General features: G+C 56.1%; 1 protein-coding gene across 1 annotated transcript in view; it reads right to left on the reverse strand.

Annotated features, from left to right (window-relative positions):
• Positions 1–2,525: 2,525 nt before the first annotated feature.
• Positions 2,526–18,382, reverse strand: part of IFFO2 (intermediate filament family orphan 2) — a 47,039-nt gene continuing 31,182 nt past the window's right edge. Inside the window, exons 2-9 of the mRNA XM_034645251.1 lie at positions 17,320–17,380; positions 15,945–16,039; positions 14,580–14,721; positions 13,163–13,302; positions 9,416–9,536; positions 9,213–9,305; positions 8,209–8,339; positions 2,526–6,958 (exon numbers count right to left, since the gene is read on the reverse strand). Of these exons, the coding sequence (XP_034501142.1) occupies positions 6,853–6,958; positions 8,209–8,339; positions 9,213–9,305; positions 9,416–9,536; positions 13,163–13,302; positions 14,580–14,721; positions 15,945–16,039; positions 17,320–17,380 (889 nt within the window). The 3' untranslated portion in view covers positions 2,526–6,852. The remainder of the gene's footprint in view (positions 6,959–8,208; positions 8,340–9,212; positions 9,306–9,415; positions 9,537–13,162; positions 13,303–14,579; positions 14,722–15,944; positions 16,040–17,319; positions 17,381–18,382) is intronic.

Below are 18,382 nucleotides of genomic sequence, written 5' to 3' on the forward strand. Positions count from 1 at the left end.
CCCCCCGCCCTTGTCTTTTATAGTGTGGCCCAGCCGCCCTCCGGGGGGGCGGGGAGAGGGGGGCGTGAGCCTCCTCGACCAATCAGAATGACACACCGAAGATTGTGGGCCAATCGGATGGGCGGTCTTGCGGCTGCCTTCTCGGGCCGGCGAGGGGGAGAAAAGAGCCAATGAGAGAGCCGGAATGGGACACGTGTGAGGAGCCACGGAAGGATCGTGAGTGAGGGCGTCAGGTGTAGCGAGCATCCCGGCCTGTCTGTTGGGTCCGCCCTCGGCGGGGTGGCCATCACACTTTTGGACCCGTGGGGCCACACCGCGGCCAGCCCCGTGTTTCCACCCGCGGGGCTGCAGGCCCTGGGATGAGCCTACTGACCCTGCCTCCAGCCTCCACCTGGTGGACACCCAGCCACCCCACACCTTAGGGCCCGGAGCTTAGATAAATCGGCCTGCTTCCTGGCCGACTAGGATCAGCCAGAGAGAAAACCCAGGCGGTCCAGGCTTAGCTTTCCCTTCAAAGCTCCTGACCTCGTGATGAAGTTGGAAGAAAGGCAGGCTGGGACAAGGGGCCCCGCCCTAAGAGGAAACCGCCCTAAAAGGAGTTAACACCACCCTGGAAGGAGCCCTCCATCCTTTCCCACTGTGATAGATAGATGACAAAAATCTGATTGGATGACAGGCACATGGGGGGATCGATCAGATGAAAACAGCCCACCAACAAAGTCCATAAAACCCCTAGATCTAAATGCCAAATCGGCAACCCTCCCAGGTCCCCTCCCTCTTTGGGAGCTTTGTACTCTATCATCCAATAAACTTTACTACCGTTCAATAAACCTTGCTTTGCTGTGCACCACTCCGGTCTATCTCTTCATTCTTCCAAGCAGCCTGACCAAGAACCAAGGGCACCGAAGGAAAAGAAATCCTGTAACACTCAGAACCGGTTGTCCCTGAACTCCACCCCACACCCCCCAACCCCTGAATCAAAATTTTGGTTTTCTCTTGGAGAAATTGTTTGCTTGAACACTTTATTTAAAATTTGGATTCTGGGGGCGCTTGGGTGGCTCAGTGGGTTAAGCAACCTACTTGTGATCTCAGCTCAGGTCATGAACTCAGGGTCTTGAGATCAAGCCCCACATCAGGCTCCGCACTCAGCGGAGAGTCTGCTTGAGACTCTTTCCCTCTGACCCTCCCCCGCTCCACCTCCACCTGCCTGCTGGTGCCCCCTCTTGGTCTCTCAAATAAATCTTTTTTTAAAAAATCGGATTCTGGGGGCGCCTGGGTGGCACAGCGGTTGAGCGTCTGCCTTCGGCTCAGGGCGTGATCCCGGCGTTGTGGGATCGAGCCCCACATCAGGCTCCTCCGCTATGAGCCTGCTTCTTCCTCTCCCACTCCCCCTGCTTGTGTTCCCTCTCTCACTGGCTGTCTCTATCTCTGTCGAATAAATAAATAAAATCTTTTTTAAAAAATTTAAATAAATAAATAAATAATCGGATTCTGAAGACTTCCTGATGGTGGGCTCTTTGGGATTCATTCCATTCCTAAATCAGTTTTTAGGACACGCTTCCAATTTACCTGTTCATATTTTCTCCAAAGTCAACGGCGAGCCTGCTGAGGGGAGAGAGCGTGCAGATGCTGATTGTGGTATCTCCTTAGGACATTAGCAAAATACCTCGTTTCCTGGGCCTCAGTTTCCATGTCTATAGAAGGGGGGGTATCGCCTGCATTATTTCACGCTACTCCTCTTTCTCCAAGTCACACCCTTTAAGACACTTTGGGGAATTTAAAGAATGGGGAGAAAAGGAAGCTCCATTAAGCCCAAGTCTTTTTTAAGATTTTATTCATTTATTCATGAGAGACAGAGAGAGAGAGGGAGGCAGAGGCAGAGGGAGAAGCAGTCTCCCCACAGAGCAGGGAGCCTGACGAGGGGGGCTCGATCCCACCACCCTGGGATCATGACCTGAGTGGAAGGCAGATGCTTAATTAACCAAAGGAGCCACCAAGATGCCCCTAAGCACGTCTTAAAGTGGGTAAAAAAATAGACTGGAATTGGCAGCTGTCTCTCTGAATCCTTAGAGAAAACCCTAGTGGGGAGCAGGGCAGCTCACAGGAGGCAGTGTCTCCCCGTGTTTGGCCATTAACGAGAAGAAACTAGAACACTGGACAGTGTCAAATCCAGAGTCCCAGAAGGTGGCCCCTCATGGGCACCATAAAAGGAGGTTAAACAAACGGCGGGCTTTATGATTAGCAGGACCTCAACTGCAAACCAGGTGATGCCACTTTTCTCAGCCTGCGATCTCTCTGGCTCGCTCTTCCCTTCCGTAAAGTGTGTATGATAATAAATCCCACTTTATCGCCTTCCAAAGATTTCATCATGAGGTGCCCATATAACAGGGGATGTGAAATTTCCCTATTTTATCAAAAACTGGCTAATGACTTTGTTTTGATGTGTATGTGGCCCTCAGTCCTCTTGCCCCTCCCCCATCACTGCTTTATCCTCAATTAAAAAAAAAAAGCAGCACCATCAATTCTAAGACATTTCACTTTATTTAAAAGAAGCCAATATACAGGATATAAAGGGCATGATATTTACAACATTACAGTAAACAGGTTGGTTTCCGGTAGGATCAGTAGTCTTTCAATGAGTATAAACCCCCCCTTTCCCCTTGACACTAGACCCGACTGGTAGACAAACAGCAACAGTGGGGTGGGATGGGACTGAGGGATATAAAGTCTCCCTGGATGGGGCTAAAAATCAGGTAGATGCTAAAATGTCCACGAAGGGGTCTTGCTGCGGGTGGGGATGGTGCCTTGCCTCATTTCCTTGAGGGCCGGGCCGCGGGAATGGTGAGGGATTTCCCAAGACTAACACACAATCCACCCTGAACCTGGAAATCCTCCAGCCAAGGAAAATTCCCTTTCAGAGAGAATTTGCCTTTACCCATACCCACCCAGCTGCCTCCAGACTACCCACGTCAGGAGAATGCCCTTCTAGAACCAGAGCTTGGTGTCTCGAGAGGGTGAACCCAGATCTGAGGAAGTTCCCAGCACCCCGGTTCCTGCCCCAGGCCTTGGAGGAGCATATCAAGGACTGCAGCCCAGGCCAAGGCCTGGAGTAGCCCCAGCTGGGGCTGGGTCATGGGCATCCTTCCATTCCTGTTCCAGCTGCCAAACCACCTGGGACCCATTAGGGCCCAGGCCCCAAGGAAGCCAAGTGCTCCCTGAACCAACAATCCCATGGCCAACCACGGTCCACTGCTTCTCAACGTCTCCCAAACACAACTGACTTGGAAATGGACCTTGGCAGACCAAAGCATGAGTCACCGACCAGAGCCCACCCTCTGAAACAGAGCTTGTCCCCTACCTGGTGCCCCCGGCCCCTGGTCCCCACCCACCTCAATTCTGAATTCCCCACTGCCCACCCACTCCCACGAGTGCCCCCCCCAGAGACTTTCAAGGACCAAGGAGCTAGGGGGTCGAGGAACAGGGAAATGGGGTGAAGTGGGACGTAGGCTCTGCCGATAGGCTCACGGGTGCAGGTGAGTAGGCGGTGAGGCCGGGGAGACGGGAGGGGCACTGGCTATATTCAGTCCAGCAGCGACATGCATCTTGTTCACAGGAGAACGCTGGGCTACCCTAACTGCCTACCCTAGATTTAAAAACCCTTTCCTTTCATAAAAATAGATGAGAATCTCTTACTTTATAAATAGATTACATTTAGCTTAAATTACACCTTATATTACCCCCTATCCCAAACCCTCTCCCCCATTCCAAGCCAAAGTGGTTTGCTTCTCTGTAGGTCATCCGCAACCGACTGGCCCTTCAGAGACCTCAAGATATATTGCTACAAGAAAACAAAATGTGTTTACTTGCCAATGATCTTTTCCCCGTTTGGAGTCTCAGAAGAGCGTGTGTGTGTATGTGCGTGTGTGCGTGCGCGTGTGTCTTCCACAACCAGGGAGCCAAAAGGAAGCTACTCTCTCTGCCCCTCCCCAATCCTCTCTTTTTATAAAACCCCCAAAAACAGGAGAGTGAGAGAGGGCAGCACAGGAGAGCCCATCTGAGAACAACCTTAAAATACCAATGTCAATATGACACTGGGCTTAGAAATAGAAATTTGAGTATTTACAGCTTTACAAAGGACGGACCAGTTCGTCCCAACTGGACCCGATGCTGCCCCAGCCAGCGTTGGGGTCTTTCTTGGCAAGCTGTGGGCTCATGGCGGGGGCACGAGCAAGGGCCCACTGGCAACAAACTCAAAAAAGAACTTGGTGGGGAGAGAGGCAGCCGGGCCCAGAGCCGGGAGGCTGGTCTGCCACACCCTTGCCGTCCCCCAGCCCCATCCACCTGCCCCAGATCCTTGCTCCCCAGGGGAGAGCAGCTATGGAAAACCAGCAGGAAGGAGCCGCGTGGCCAGCGTCTATCTCTGGCTCCTGCCATTTCCATCCTCTTGGACAAACATCAGGCACCCTAGTCCCAGGGACAAACGTCCTATGTACATGAGGGGGAAAGCATAAATAATACCATTGGACACTGACTGTCGCGGTCACCTTAGTTACCCCCGAATTCTTACACTGCTGCCTTATGTCTTAACACTAAACATAGTTCTGTCACCCTCCCTACCAGACCCAGGGCTGGCCTCTGCTCTTCCTCCCAAACCACACCATTGCATTACCCCCTCAGCCCTGGACAGAGGAGGCCCGGGGGGAGTGAGGGTCCTCCCGGAAACGGAAAATCCTCCCAGCAGCTGAGGTCCAAGCCCGACTGGCTCTGATAACCTTTGGTTAAAATAAAACTAAAACTAAAACAACTATAACACTAATGGCAATAATAATCAGGTATGTTTAAACCCTGTAACCTTTAGAACAAGGGTCAGTGAGGAGGAGGGGAAGGGGCTGTCTCTTCTCTGAAACCACCGTCCCTCCGCGTACCTACTCCAGGGACTGTTGGGCTGGGAATGGAAGCCTCCCAGCCAGACTGCCACAGGGAACCAGCAGGTTCCCTCGACAACAACAACAGGGGGGAAAAAAAGGGAAAAATTCACAATAAAAGCCACCAAGTTCCGATAAATAAAAATTACATACAGTCACTAACACACACTCTCTCTCTCCATATATATATATATATATTATATGAATATTATGTACAATGGTTTTAAGACTGCAAAACAGGTGGGGACACGGAAGAGAGAGAAGGCCCTTACAGGTCGCTGGTACCCTGAGGAAGAAAGACAGGGGGCTGCAGTCAGATTTAAAGCCAGAGCCCCTCCTCCGCCTCCACGGGAGAGCAATGGGTGGGAAGTTCTGGGCCTCCGGCACATTTTGCTCCTTTGACCTCCAGGGGGAGCTCCTGGGCCAATAAAATAAAAAAAAAATCGGCAATCACACCCACAGGAGTGGGTACAAAAAGAAATTTTTTTCAAAAAAGCAAAACCTGCTCGCCTGGGTCCAAGCTGAGATTTGGCAGGTGGCCTCCACACAGCGCCTTCTGACACAGGCCCACCCAAGTGTCGGGGGAGATACTGGCTCAGGTTAACTCCCCACTGGTCAATCAAGTGAAGTATGGAAACAGGCTTGCGTATGTCCATGAGCAGAACAAAGGAGGGTTCTCACTCCAGCTCCACTCCTGCCTCCTCTGATCTGCCAGCAGCCCTCGCTGCCTCCCTCCGCCTCCCCTTCCAGTGCCTGCCAGTGGCCAAACAGCGGGCGATTGAGGCCAGTGGAGAACCAACCAAGATGGCGGCAGGCAGTACGAACCCAGCTCCACTGTGGACGGGTGTGGATCCCAGGCCTAGCCCCCTTCAGCCTTTCTCACAGAGAAATTACAGGTCCATAGCCCCTTATCATTGGCTGGGAAGGGAGAGAAAAACATCAAGTCATCAGGGAATAAAAGACGCCTCCCACCCCACAAAGGTCCCAAGAAAGCAAGCAGTCAGGTGGGCCGATGGCCTCGCAGGCCCCCGGCCTCACTACCAACCTTGACAGAACCCCCCTCCCAAGTCAGTGCTCATCACCCTGGTCCAGAGGCTGCAAGAGAGATCGCCCTAGCGTCGGCCTCCCTCCCAGCTCCAGGGGAAACCCGGAGTCTGGGCAAGGGCCTACCTTCCACAATGATATAAGGCAAGCTGCTTTTTTTTTGTTTTGTTTTGTTTTTTTTGCATAGTAGTTTAAACACAGTGAGACTCCACTTTCCCCCACAGTGCCTTGTCCCTCCGCTTCGCCACTCGATCCAGAAAGAAAATAAAATTTTGTCTTCCCTCCCTCCTTCCGTCTTTTCTCTGTCGGTAAGTAAAAACACTTGGGAGGCCCCCTCCCAGGCCTGGAAAGGTTGCAAAGGCTCACAGCTCCTTCCTGGGGGTGGGGAGGTGGACCACCCCAAGGCCAACTCGGTCAGCACTGGCCAGGCAGACGGGGGGAAGGCAGAGCTCATGGCCAATCAGAGGAGCAGGTGGGAGGGTAGAAATCCACATTATACCACGCCAGGGGCCCCGCCCTCACCTTAGAGTTTTGTATAAAAACGCCTGCTAGGAAGAATTCTTTGGAGCTCAAAGTGGCTCAGCTTAAGGGAAAAGGCACAGTTAACACTGCATCGTCCGGACAGAAGTCTGCATTTGTAATGTGGAGAACAATAGAAATTGACAGCACCATTCCTTGGGTGGGTGGATGGAGAAGGGGCACTGGTTGGTGGTGGGGTGGGAGGAAGGAAGCAGCGGTCCCTCGGAGCCTCCAGAGAAGGGAGGGCAGAGGGAGTCTGTGTGGTGAGGACTGGAGCCCCACTCCAAGGAGCCTTCCTGGCCCCACGGGGAGAGGGGGCAGAGGCCCCATCACCAAGACCAGCAGGCACAGGGGGCCTCCGTCATCAGCTGACCATGGGTTCCACATCCGCCTCCCGCTCGAACTCATCCTGGATCTCGTCTGTACTTCCTGAGTCACTGCTGGCCACAGAGCTGGGGGATGGGGAATTCCTGGAAGGCACGAGAGAATGGGGGTCATGCAGAGGGCAGCCTGGGGACTCCTGGAGGGATCCGAGGGGCGGGAAGGACTGAGCGGCCCCTTGTGTAAAATCTAATCATCATTACCCTGCCCTGACACTCCACCCTCGCCAGCTCTCCTTAGAATCTTCGAAGCTCACGAGCTGAACGTGACCCTTAAAACCTCTCGGGACCCCCTGCAACTCCCTGTAATTGCTCTGGGTGCCAAGAGCTCCCTGGGAGCAGGAACCATGGATCAAGCTCGGTTCTTACTCTCCAACTCTCCATCTCACGCAGGTCTGGGCACACAGTAGGTGCTCAGTAAACCCCAATGAACTCAGAGCTCAACGGGAGGCCATACAGGACAGTGGCTAACGGTACTGGGTTCGGATTCTGACTCTATCCCTGAGGAGCTGGGGGGCCGTGGGCAAGCTATTTAACCTGCTCCTCCGTCTGAACACGGAGGTGATGACAGTGGGTTCCGGGGGCAACAGTGAGCTAAAGGTAGGACATGCTAAGCCCAGAGACCCCATGCAGCCTCCCACTGAGCTGCCCCTCCCTCTTTTATAGCCTGAACCACAGTTATAATAAGAGGAACAATTACAGTGAACATATTTGTGCTTTGTGCCGAGCACTCTCCACGTATCATCTCCTTTTATTATTGACATATCTGTCTCCCCGCAAAAGGCTGTGTGTTCCTTGAAGGCAGGGGCTCTGTTTCTGTTTCGGCGTTCCCCGGCAAATACGAGGGGCCTGGGGCATGTCAGTCTCCTGGGGACAGGCCAGTGGCCCTTGGTCAGAAGATGGGAAAGAAGGGAAATTGCTTCCCGTGGACCCTATGAGCCCCATCAGCACTGGTGGAGAGGAGCGCCCTGCATACCTCCTCCGCCCGACAATCGGGCAGAAAGTGGGGCATGAGCCCCAAGAGGGAGGGGCTGCGGCTGTTCTGTTCACCACTGTCCCCGCAGCCTGGCACAGAGCAGGCCTTGGACGTGACAAGTAGCTGTAGCTGCCGCATCAGTGGGGGCAGGGATGTTGTGGGAGTTACGTGAGATCAGATGCATAAGTCATCCAGCACCCAGCAGGTGGCTAATCCTGGAGGCATGGATGGACAACGGGTGGATGGGTGGACGGGTGGACGGATGGGCTAGGCAGATGAAATGGGCCAGGCTCTAAGATGCAGCCCCACGAATTCCCCCCAAGGACGCAATCGCCGAACCCGCAGGGAGGAGGGGGCTGGGCACCTGTCTGCAGAGCCTTTGATGAGCCGGCGGCAGGTCTCCATCTGCACGTCCAGCCCACGCTTCATGCTACACATCTCCATGTACTCGTGCAAGTGTCGGTTCATGTCGCTCTTGGCCGTGGCCAGCTCCAGCTGAAAGGCCCCAGTGCGGGAGAAAGGTGAGGCCAAGTCACCCTCATTCCGGAACCCTCGGCCACTTCCTTTGCGTGGCCTCAGTGGTGACTGCCCCAAGGCCACCCCTGGACACCACGCCCTCTGCTCTCCACATGCTGGACCCCAGCCTCCAGAACTGTTGCCAGTGAAAGGGGATGGTTGCTTAGCAACCCTCGGGGCAGCCTTGGCCGGTTCCACCAATCCTACCCCGCTCAGCATTCCGCCCTGGTTTATAACGACTTGCTTCGGAAAGTTCTCAGGTCTCCATTGTAGTTCTGACCCTTCTCCTCTACCAATGACATAGCCCCCAGGGAAAGAGCCAGCCTTCTCTTTCTCCAGAAGTCACTCTCACTGAAAGAGTGGCCAAGTGGACAGGCTCTAGAGTGCAGACAGCAGGCTTGAAGGCTACTGCCCGGCTGGAGGCCCTGGGCCAGCCACTTGGGTCTGTCAGTCTCATCTCCTTCTCTGCATAACGGGGTGCACGGTACCCGCTGGGCAGGCTGGAGGTGCCTAGCTACCTCTAGGCCCGTTCATAGGGCATGTCGGTACCAGGGAGGCTGAGTGCCTAGCGTCACTCGATGTCACTCAAACGTCTTCTCTCATTGTTTGGGATCACCATCTCCGCTGAATAACTTAAAAAACTGGGACAGACAGGAATCACCACCCCCATGTGATCTATCTCACACCTGAGAAACCCAGGCCCTAGGAGAGGTATGACCCGCCCAGCACCAGTCAGGGAACCGCAGGCCTCCAACTCACGACCTTGTCCCCACCCCACCCCGCTAGCCCCCTGTCCCCCTCAACTGCAGTCGAGACCCCACATCCCCCCACATCCAGAGCCCGAGCCCTCACCTCGATCTGGCCAATCGTTTCCTGGTACTCCTTGTCTCTCGTCTTGAAGAAGGACTCTGTCTCGTGGATCAAGTTGCCCAAATTTTCCTCTTGCTGGGGACACAGAGCACAGGGGACAAATGAGCTAGGTGGCACAGGCTGCCGGAAAGAGCAGGGACAGAGGAGAGCTGGCCAGCCTCTGGGCAGCTGGGCCGGGGGCTCACCTCGCCCTGCAGGTCAATGGTTGGGTTGCAGTTGGTAAAGTCCTCCCAGAGCAGCAGCGTGTCTTCGTTCTCTTCCCACGTCAGGCTGTCACAGTCGTCGTCAAAATCAAAGGTCTCCCGCCTGTGGGATGACAGAAGAGGGCAAGGCTGACCCGGAGCCAGGCTCTAGAGGCCGGCTGGGGGGAAGAAAGGGGCACTGCCCCAATGGGTACACTCCTGCCAGGCAGCCATCCCACAGACGGGGGTGCTTGTCAAAGGGGACACATGCCTTATGAGGGGGGCGGGGTCAGCTCTTTTAAAACGCAGAAAGTATTGATATATTACTTATACCATTTAAAATGTCTCGTTGTAAAGATGGCAGTCTTTAATCAGTGGAGACTAAAGATATTTTCCTCCCAACTCCAATCTGGTGACTGTTTTCATTCATGTCACAGCTCATTTCTGTAGCCCCTACTTTGCAGGAGGCCATCTCTATAGTCTTCTCCACAACTCGGAAAGGTTGATATCATTCCCATTTTACAGACAAGGAATGTGCAGCTCAGAAAGAATAACCCACTTGCCCGAAGTCACACTGCTAGCCTGTCACAGAAACCGGGGCGGAAACCCAGATGCCTCCTACAGCATTTTCCTCCTCGAGTAAAGCCCACCAAGCACCCACTACGTGCTGGGCACAGGACTGGCCGCTAAGCATACGTTAAACTGCACTTCGTTCCCTCCTCCCCACATTCCTATGAGACAAGCATAATTCTTATTCCCATTTTACAGATGAGCAAACTGAAGGGCACAGGGATTAGGTGGACTTCTGGACCAATACATGCTGGAAATCAGGCTTGGATTCAAAGCCTGAGTAATTTCAGGGCTTCCCTATTCACTGGAACTAGAAGTAAGGTAATGGACCCTACAGGCTTGCCCAGGACTGAGGGGTTTCTGGAGATGCCCTGGTTCCGCCAGCTGAAGGGAAATTTATTCAGATGGGAAGGCTGATGATGTCTACAGGGATTAAATTATTTGATCCATTGAATCAGCCACAGAGGAGTTTGTGGGCCCCAGGGCTCTCTGTCAACGCCCCCCCCCAATCCTCCAGGGTACTGCTCCCTGCCATCCCACAATGGATCAGGCTCGGGGGGCCACTGGGCAAGGCCCACGAAGAATTTCTGGTTAAAAGCTGCCTAGAGCACCCCCTGGAGCCAGGTCGCCCACCAAAAAGCAGTTTCTGCCAGAGCCTATAGGTGGCTCTGTGAGCCCGGGGACCAGAGCAGGGCCAGGGCTGTATAGGAAGGCACTGCTGGACTGGACTAGCTCCAGCTTAGCCCCTGGGGTCCACCGTCACCGCAACACATACTCAACCGCTGACTTCACTTCCTTTCTAGTGTCTGGGATATGAAGGAAACCCCAGCTGAGGAATAGGGAGCCAGAAAGGACAGGAAGATGGGCAAGAGAAAGGGGTCAGGAGATCGGAAGGGCGGGGCTGAGAAGCTGGCCATGGTGCAGGGAAAGTAGCAAATTCCTCCCCTTCTCCTTGGTCTGAAGCCCAAGCAACAGATTTTGATCAAAACAAAACAGCCCTGACACGGGGCACATTATTCGAAGACTTCAGTGGAACTGGCCGGGGGGGGGGGGGGGGGGGGGGGGGGACCCGCGGGCCGGGGGGGGGGGGGGGGGGGGGGGGGGGGGGGGGGGGGCACAGGGCCCTGCCCAGGATGGGGTCAGCATGGCATTGGCTAGCACTCCAAGGGTGGAGGGGCGATCAGAGGATATATTTTTTTAACCCAGGCAACTTCAGCAGCCGATAAACCTAATTGGATACTGAACCTAGTTCAGACGTGTCGATCCAGGCACCCGTTTTTGCATCGGATCTCCTTTGTACAACAGTAGCGCTGCTGGTGAAGCCCCCAGACCCAGCTCTGGGGATTGTTCTTTTCAGCCCACCCCATTCCCAGGCAGCCTAATTATCCCGTGGGGACTTTCTGCAAACGGGGACAACTTCTTCAGAGAAGCCCTTTCATTCACCCGAATGAACCCAGCCTGGGTGTGTGGGGTGGCCAATCCCACCTTTGGCTCAGGAATGCCCAGCACCACGTTCAGAAAACCTGGATCCAGTCAAGGGCTCCCTTCCAAAGCCCCTGTCGTCAGCAAAGGATGAGAATGCGACATTTGGAGGGGATGTCAAAAGACGGAATCAGGAGTTCAGGGGTCTCTTTGTTGAGCTCCAACAGGAAGCCCCCAAAACACAGCCCACCTCAGTTCTGTTCCCGGAGAATGGCAAGTACATACCAGGAGGTATCACACAAACCCATCCCCGCCCGGGGCTGACTCCTGCCTCCCTAAGAGTCACCCGGCTCAGCAGCAAAGGGACCCGGGCAGGGATGGTGCTGCAGAGAGGGCCGACAGGGACTCTCTTCTGAGTGCAAAGACAGCTAGCTGGGGACAAATGACTCAACCACGGGTCAGAGGCCCAGCTCTGTTCCAACTCCTGGCACGCCCCTCTGAACCTCAGTTTCCCCACCTGAACGTGAAGGGGCTGGGCTGAGTGGCCTTTGGACTCTGTAATGCTAAGCCAGCCCCAGGGCTCTGCACGAAGCAGCAGGGGAGACCCGCCCCCTGGCTTCTGAACCCAGTACGATGTCAGAGGCAACTGCCTAAAAGACAGGAGCCGCTGGGGAGGGTTCTGTGGGGTTTCGTGATGGCTCGTGAGAGCCGAGAGCTCGAACATAGCCCTGCTGTTGGAAACCCAGAGTCCCCGGGGGAAAGTGGAGTTCTCAGGGCTCGGGGGCCCAACTGCAAGGGGCTCCAGAGAGAGAACGCATACGAGCAGCCAGATGGGCAGGAGGAATAAATGTGGGCCCCAGAGACCCTGTCCCAGCCCAACCCTCCGACTCCAGGCCCTCAGGTAAGTCACCTAATGCCCGCAGCTGCACCCTCCTCTCCCCTGCCCCACCCCACTTTAGGGCACTGCGTGGATTAAAGTCAAAGATGGATTCGCATAGACAATATGGCCCTGGACAGACCAAGGCCACAGGGTCTCCCTGGTCCCAGGTGACTGCACCCAGCGAGGTTCCAGTAAACCAGCTTTCTGGAGGGGAGGGGAGGGGAGCTGAGGGCAAGCACCTGCCAGTGCTACTTCTGTGCCATCGCTGAACCTGGAGTGGGGCGGCCACATGAGCAATCAGCTTTCATGAGCTGGTACAGGCCGGCTCCAGCCCACCATGGACCAGAGCCAGCCCTGGACACTGCCACTAACCCACAGCATCTCAGTGACAGAACTCGGGTGGCAGACAGACCTGGCTCTGAACCTCAGCTCCGCCACGTGTCAGTGGAGCGGTCGTGGCCAAGTGCCTCCCTTCTGCGTGTCTCTGCGTCCTCATGTACCAAGGGGTGTGATAACCCAACCTCCCCTCAGTTGACCGGAGTCACCAAAGCCACATTTGTAAAGCAGCCCGCAGACGGATATCGGGAGCCCGCCCTCGGCCAGCCTGGTGGGCCCTGGTGAGGGGATTGGCCCAGCGATCCCACCCCAAGGACAAGCGGTGAGAGTGTAAGGCTTGAGCCCGCAGGACACACTGCTACCATTTAACCTCTTGTGAAAATGTGAAACTCCCCAAATTATAAACGTTGCAAATAAATCTTTGTCTGGCCGGCATATACACAGGCTGATGTCAGCACAGGCCCACCAGTTCGCAGCCCTGCCCCCAGCAATCTGGGCAACAGGAGCGGAGCCCCGGGAGCCGGAGCCTCGGAGATACTCACAGCTGGTTAAACATGCGCTTCATCTCGTCTGTGATGTTCATGGAGCCGACCTCGTCGTCCGAGAACCGGTTCACCTCGCCATCCTGCTCGGAGATGTCATCGTCTGAAGCCACCTTACGCTCTTTCTTTTTGGGGACCACCTGATCCAGGAAGGAAGAGATGGAGGTAAGTGGGAGGCTCTGCTGGGAGGGAGGGTGGGCTGGGAAGGGAGTCGGCATCCCACGGGATGGATGGAGCGTGGCTGGGGCGGCCACTGCCGGGAAAGAAGCAGAGTTCCTCTAGAAGCAGGCGGCGTTAGCAGGCAGCGTGAGGCGGGACACATGCAGGAGGGAGGACAGACGGCCTGGACCCTTCCCTCCCCCGGTGGGTGCGCCGGCTCAGCTCGGCCCTTCACCAGAGTAGCAGCCCCGTGATCTGGGGAGAGGAGTGGGCCAGACCGGGGCGCAGAGTCCCCTGGGGTGTCTCAGAGCCAGCCAGAGAGAGAGAGAGAACCCCTCCCAGAGGCCCAGAGGGCTCCATGCTTCAGAGCCCTCCTGCTCACATGCAAAGGCAATGGGCAGGCAGCCCAAGGGTCACCGAGCTTCCTCCACTCCAAGCAGACAAGACACGAGCAGACCAAACAGAGCCTGGAATGGTCACCCCTGCTTCCCAGCAGACGGGCAGCAAGAAGGCACACAGGTGGATGAGCCCAGATCTCTCCCGCTAGACCCAAAGTCACACACTTAAAGCGACAACACGCGGTATTGCCCCGGGCTCAAGCAAAAGCCAAACCACGACCCCGAATTCAAGAAGCAGCCTTTAGAGAATGACACGCGCCCTGCGGGCCGCTGGCCTCACCCCCAGGCCCTCCCTGGAAGACAGCGCCCCAGTGCTAACTGCCCCACTGCCTTCTCTCAGGACGCACGCTTGCTCCTTGAGGGCTGGGCATGGGCCCTGGGAGACTCTTCGGTGAGAAAGAAAACCAGAGGCCAACAGCTCCTCTTGGGGTTTCTGAGGCTCATCTGCTGGGGCTGAGCCGGCTCGGCCGGCACTCCCACAGCCTGGCCAGGGCTCTCAACCATGGCGGCGCGCCCAGTGGGCCTGTGCACCGAGCCCCAGAGGGTCAGGAGACCTGAGTGCCTGTCCCAGCGCGGCCTGGCCCTCCCTGAGCCCGTCACATCCCCCCCACCCCGGTGAGTGGCCTCCTCAGCCACAGGGTGAAGCATTCAGCCTGATGAGCCTACGAGTCGCCGAGTCCCTGATTCTGTGTTGTCCTGGGAAGGCCAGAGTGGGGGTCGACGCTAGCTCTGGGGGAAGGGGAGTGGGCGGGACTGGAGGGGAAGAGGGCCTGGCCATGCAGGGTGGAGGCCGGGCACTCTGGGAGGGGGCGGTGGCGGCGGGGGGAGTGGCGGCTGGTGAGCAGGGTGACCCTATTCACCTGGAAGATCTTGGACACGTCTTCCGAGTTCCGTTGCTGTGCGACATCGCACAGCTTGGCCGTGATATCGATCCGGCGACAGATGTCCATGTCCACCTTCATGGCCTTTTCTTGGATCTTTGTGTCCAGGTCTGTCATGGGGCTGCAGGGAGGACAGCAGGGGGGTTACGTGAGCGACGGCTGGAGCGAGCATTGGGGGGGTGGGGCGGAGGCATCGCTCCCAGGCTCCTGCTGGGCAGAGGGGTGCGCAGCCCTGAGTCCGAGGGGGGTCCTGGAGTTTCTCTGGGGCGGGGAGGGTGGGGCCAGCGCTGTTCAGGTTGGGGGAGGGGGTGGAGAGGTCGTGGGAGCTAAAGGCTTTGGCGCCAAGTGGACAATGTAAGACCATGTTTGCCGGCCTCCCTAACGGCTGGAAGGTGTCCTCTCAACAGACACAGTGCCAGTGTTTATTTTGTCAGAGCAAAGAAAAAAGAAAGACAGCTCCCACTCTTGAAAGGCTTCCCTTCTCTCCCAGCCCGAGCCCGCGTGCCCCACCTGTCCCCCCACACAGAGGGGCCTGCCAAGGCACCACGTTCTCCCCAGGCTTCCTCCCATGGCTGACCGCAGGGCCTCACCAAAGATGAGGGGGGTCCCCCAGGACCCCATTAAGGGGAAGCCCGGTGGGCTCCTCCTGGAGCCCCCCAGGGGGCTTCTGCCAGTCACACCCAGCTCCACAGCCCTCAGGACCAGAAGCCACCCAAGGATGAGTCACCCGCCATCGGGCTCCATCTCCTTTCTGGTGGCCCTCCCTACATGCGGCCCGCTGCTTGAAGGTGGCAGGAAACCCGGGTCCCCAGCAGGAAGGAGGCTTTGGTTGCCAACAGCTCCCAGCACCCACAGTCACTCAGAGAGGTTCCAGTCTTCAAAAGGATGCAGACGCTGGCCTTCCCCAACTTGACAAAACAACCCTCCTATAGGCCGCTGGCCTGGGGGCCTCTCCGGCTGACACAGACCAGACCCGAGGGCCTCCTTCAACCTGCCACTGGGCCCTCCACTGTGCCCAGACATCGAGGCCCAAGGCCACCACCCTCTCTCAACGTGGCGAGCTGGGACGAGTCAGAGCAAACACAAACAGACCGTCGGAGGAGCCCAGGGGAGGGCGGGATGGGTTAAGCAGCAGATTAATGCATCTCTACTCAGACCAAGGGAAGCGGAAGTGGGGTGGGGGGCTGGTCTCAACGCATCCGTCATCCTCACGGGGCAAACGCAGCCAGCCAGGACTCTAACTAGAAGCCGAGCTCTGGAGCCTCGGAGTAAATGAAGCATTTTGCATGATGGGTGTGTGGGGGGGTGTCATGACGCCTGGGGCGGCAGCTGGTGGCACTTACGTCACTCATGAGCCCCTTAAACACCACTAGTTCGGCCTTGAGCCGCTCAATCTTCTCGTTCATCTCCTCCTGGATGGCTTCAGCCTCCTGAGCCGCCTAGGGAGGACAGAGATGGGGGAGGGTTTAGGGGACCAGGCACCCTGAGGGGTAGGAGGGGCTGGACACCTGGGTCCACAGCCCTGGACGCACGATGTCCAACCAGGCCAGGCACCTGAGTGCCAGGAAAGGGGTGCCAAGGACCTCACCCCAGCCCGGCTTCCTGCTGAGGCCAGTTCACCGCAGGGCACCACTCAGCCTAAAACACTTCTCCAAGGAATATTTGTCATATGGAAAAATCCCGGGGAGATAATTTAAAAAAAAAAGGACAGGTTAATGTAACAAGTGATTCCAATAGGTTAAAATGTGAGGTCAATGCCTGTGAAATTGCCAGCAGATGACCACCTCCCATCCCAAAAATGGCAACGCCACGTGCGTCCACCTAACCAGACATAAGCATGTAGAGTACACGTGTGTTTGCACAGAAAAGACCAGAAGGTCACCCAGCAATTTGTCAACTGTGGGGGGGGGGGCGGGGAGAACTGGAGGGCAGTTTTATTTTCTTCTCTGTACGTTTCTGAATTTTCCAAATATTTAACCATGAACATGTCATGTTTGTAAATAAAAAGACTTCTGTTATAAAACAAAGCGGGGACAGACATTCATCCTTTTCCTTCCATGTATTGACATTACTTTATTCTATCTCTTAGAAGATCAGTGCTTTAAACATCAGAAAACATTTTTTAAAGTGTTTGAAAGAACTTTTCCTTGCCTTCTCATAGGGTCACTGTTCAGAGGCCGAGAAGGTGAATTTTGCCGCCCAGGGTACCCAGCCGGTGGGTGAGAAGCAGAGCCCAGACCCAGAGCACCCGAGCCAGAACCACAAGAGAATGTTCTCACCCAGCCAGGCCGGGAGCCCTCTCGGTGACATGCCACCAGCCCTCTCCAAGGCATTCGGCCCCAAGTCAGTTCCTGCAAGCTGGGGTAGGGCAGCTCAAGAGACCAGCCAGTCCTGGACTCAGGTGGCAGGAGAGGGTCGGAAAGAGTCACAGACCCACATCACCTGGCAGGCGGGGGTCAGCACTGGGACTCGGGCCTCGGCTTCCCTACCCACGTCCCCGAGCTTTTGTGCAACACTATGCCCGTCCCTTCCTAGGTCCAAAGCAGAGGACAAAGAAGAGGCCTCGTGGCTTCATCGAGGAGCGACTGAGGCAGCAGGAGGCAGCCCAGTGCAGGGGCTGATCTGGGGATGGCCTCTGACTTTGCCCCAGGGAGATCGTGCCCCTAGGCCACATGGTTCCTGCAAGCCTCTCGTGGCTGGGACCCCTGGGGATGCTCACCTCCTGCAGCGTGTCCACCATGGTCTGCAGGTTCATGCGCTTGGCGAGCTCTTCCTCCCATCTGCAAGAGCCAAGAGGGACAGGTAGTCAGACGGTGGCCTCCCCATGCCGGTCCAGCCCTCAGACACCATGCCAGCACCCACCCTGGGCCAGTCCCCGGACAAGGCAAGCTGGGTGCAGCCAGGAATCCATCCCTGCCTGCCCTCCGGGAGCTCCCACTCTAGGGGAGGGGGACAGCCAGGTCGACAAACCACCACAGTAGCAGGCGGTGGTGACACGTGCCGGGTTCCCCGCACGAGCACCAGGGAGAGGAAGGCAGGAGGGACCACCATCTCCCCTTCACACCAACTGTAGAGTGCCATGCAAACGCCACCACTCCTGCCATTAGCGCACCCCACTGTACGGACGCTGGCACTCAGGAGCCAGGCTATAGCCAGCGCCGCAAGAAAGAAACTTTTACTGTGCCGGTCCTCATGACCCCGGGGAGTCTTTCTGTCCGGCAGCAATCCTCATCAGCAAAGAAATCTCCTACACAGCTATTATCCCTATCTCACAGATAAGGAAACTGAGGCTCAGAGAGGTTACGTGTCTTACCCAAAGACACTCAGCTAGCTAGTGGATGGGGCTGGAATCCAAACCCACGTCTGTTTTATCACATTAACAATAAATAGAGCTCTCACTTCGTCAGCGCTTATGACGTGCCAGTCCCTGTTCCAGGGCTTTCTGTGTATTGTCTCATCCAAGCACATGCTGGTGAAAGCCGGACAGGAAAGAATAAAGGGCAGGAGGCACACAGGGGCTCACGGCGTACCCCCAACAGGAACTGGAGGTAGAATGAGATGTTAATAATCATAATCACTGGGGGCGGCTGGGTGGCTCAGTCAGTTAAGTGTCTGAGTCTTGATTTCGGCTCAGGTCATGATCTCAGGGTTGTGAGATCGAGTCCCACGTAGGGCTCTGAGCTCCTCAAGCAGTCTGCTTGAGATTCTCTCTCTCCCTCTGCCCCTTCCCCTGCCACCGCCTCTCCCTCTCTCAAATATAAATAAGTCTTTTAAAAAATATC

This window comes from Ailuropoda melanoleuca, chromosome 2 (genome assembly GCF_002007445.2).
Source record: "Ailuropoda melanoleuca isolate Jingjing chromosome 2, ASM200744v2, whole genome shotgun sequence".
NCBI lineage: Eukaryota > Metazoa > Chordata > Mammalia > Carnivora > Ursidae > Ailuropoda > Ailuropoda melanoleuca.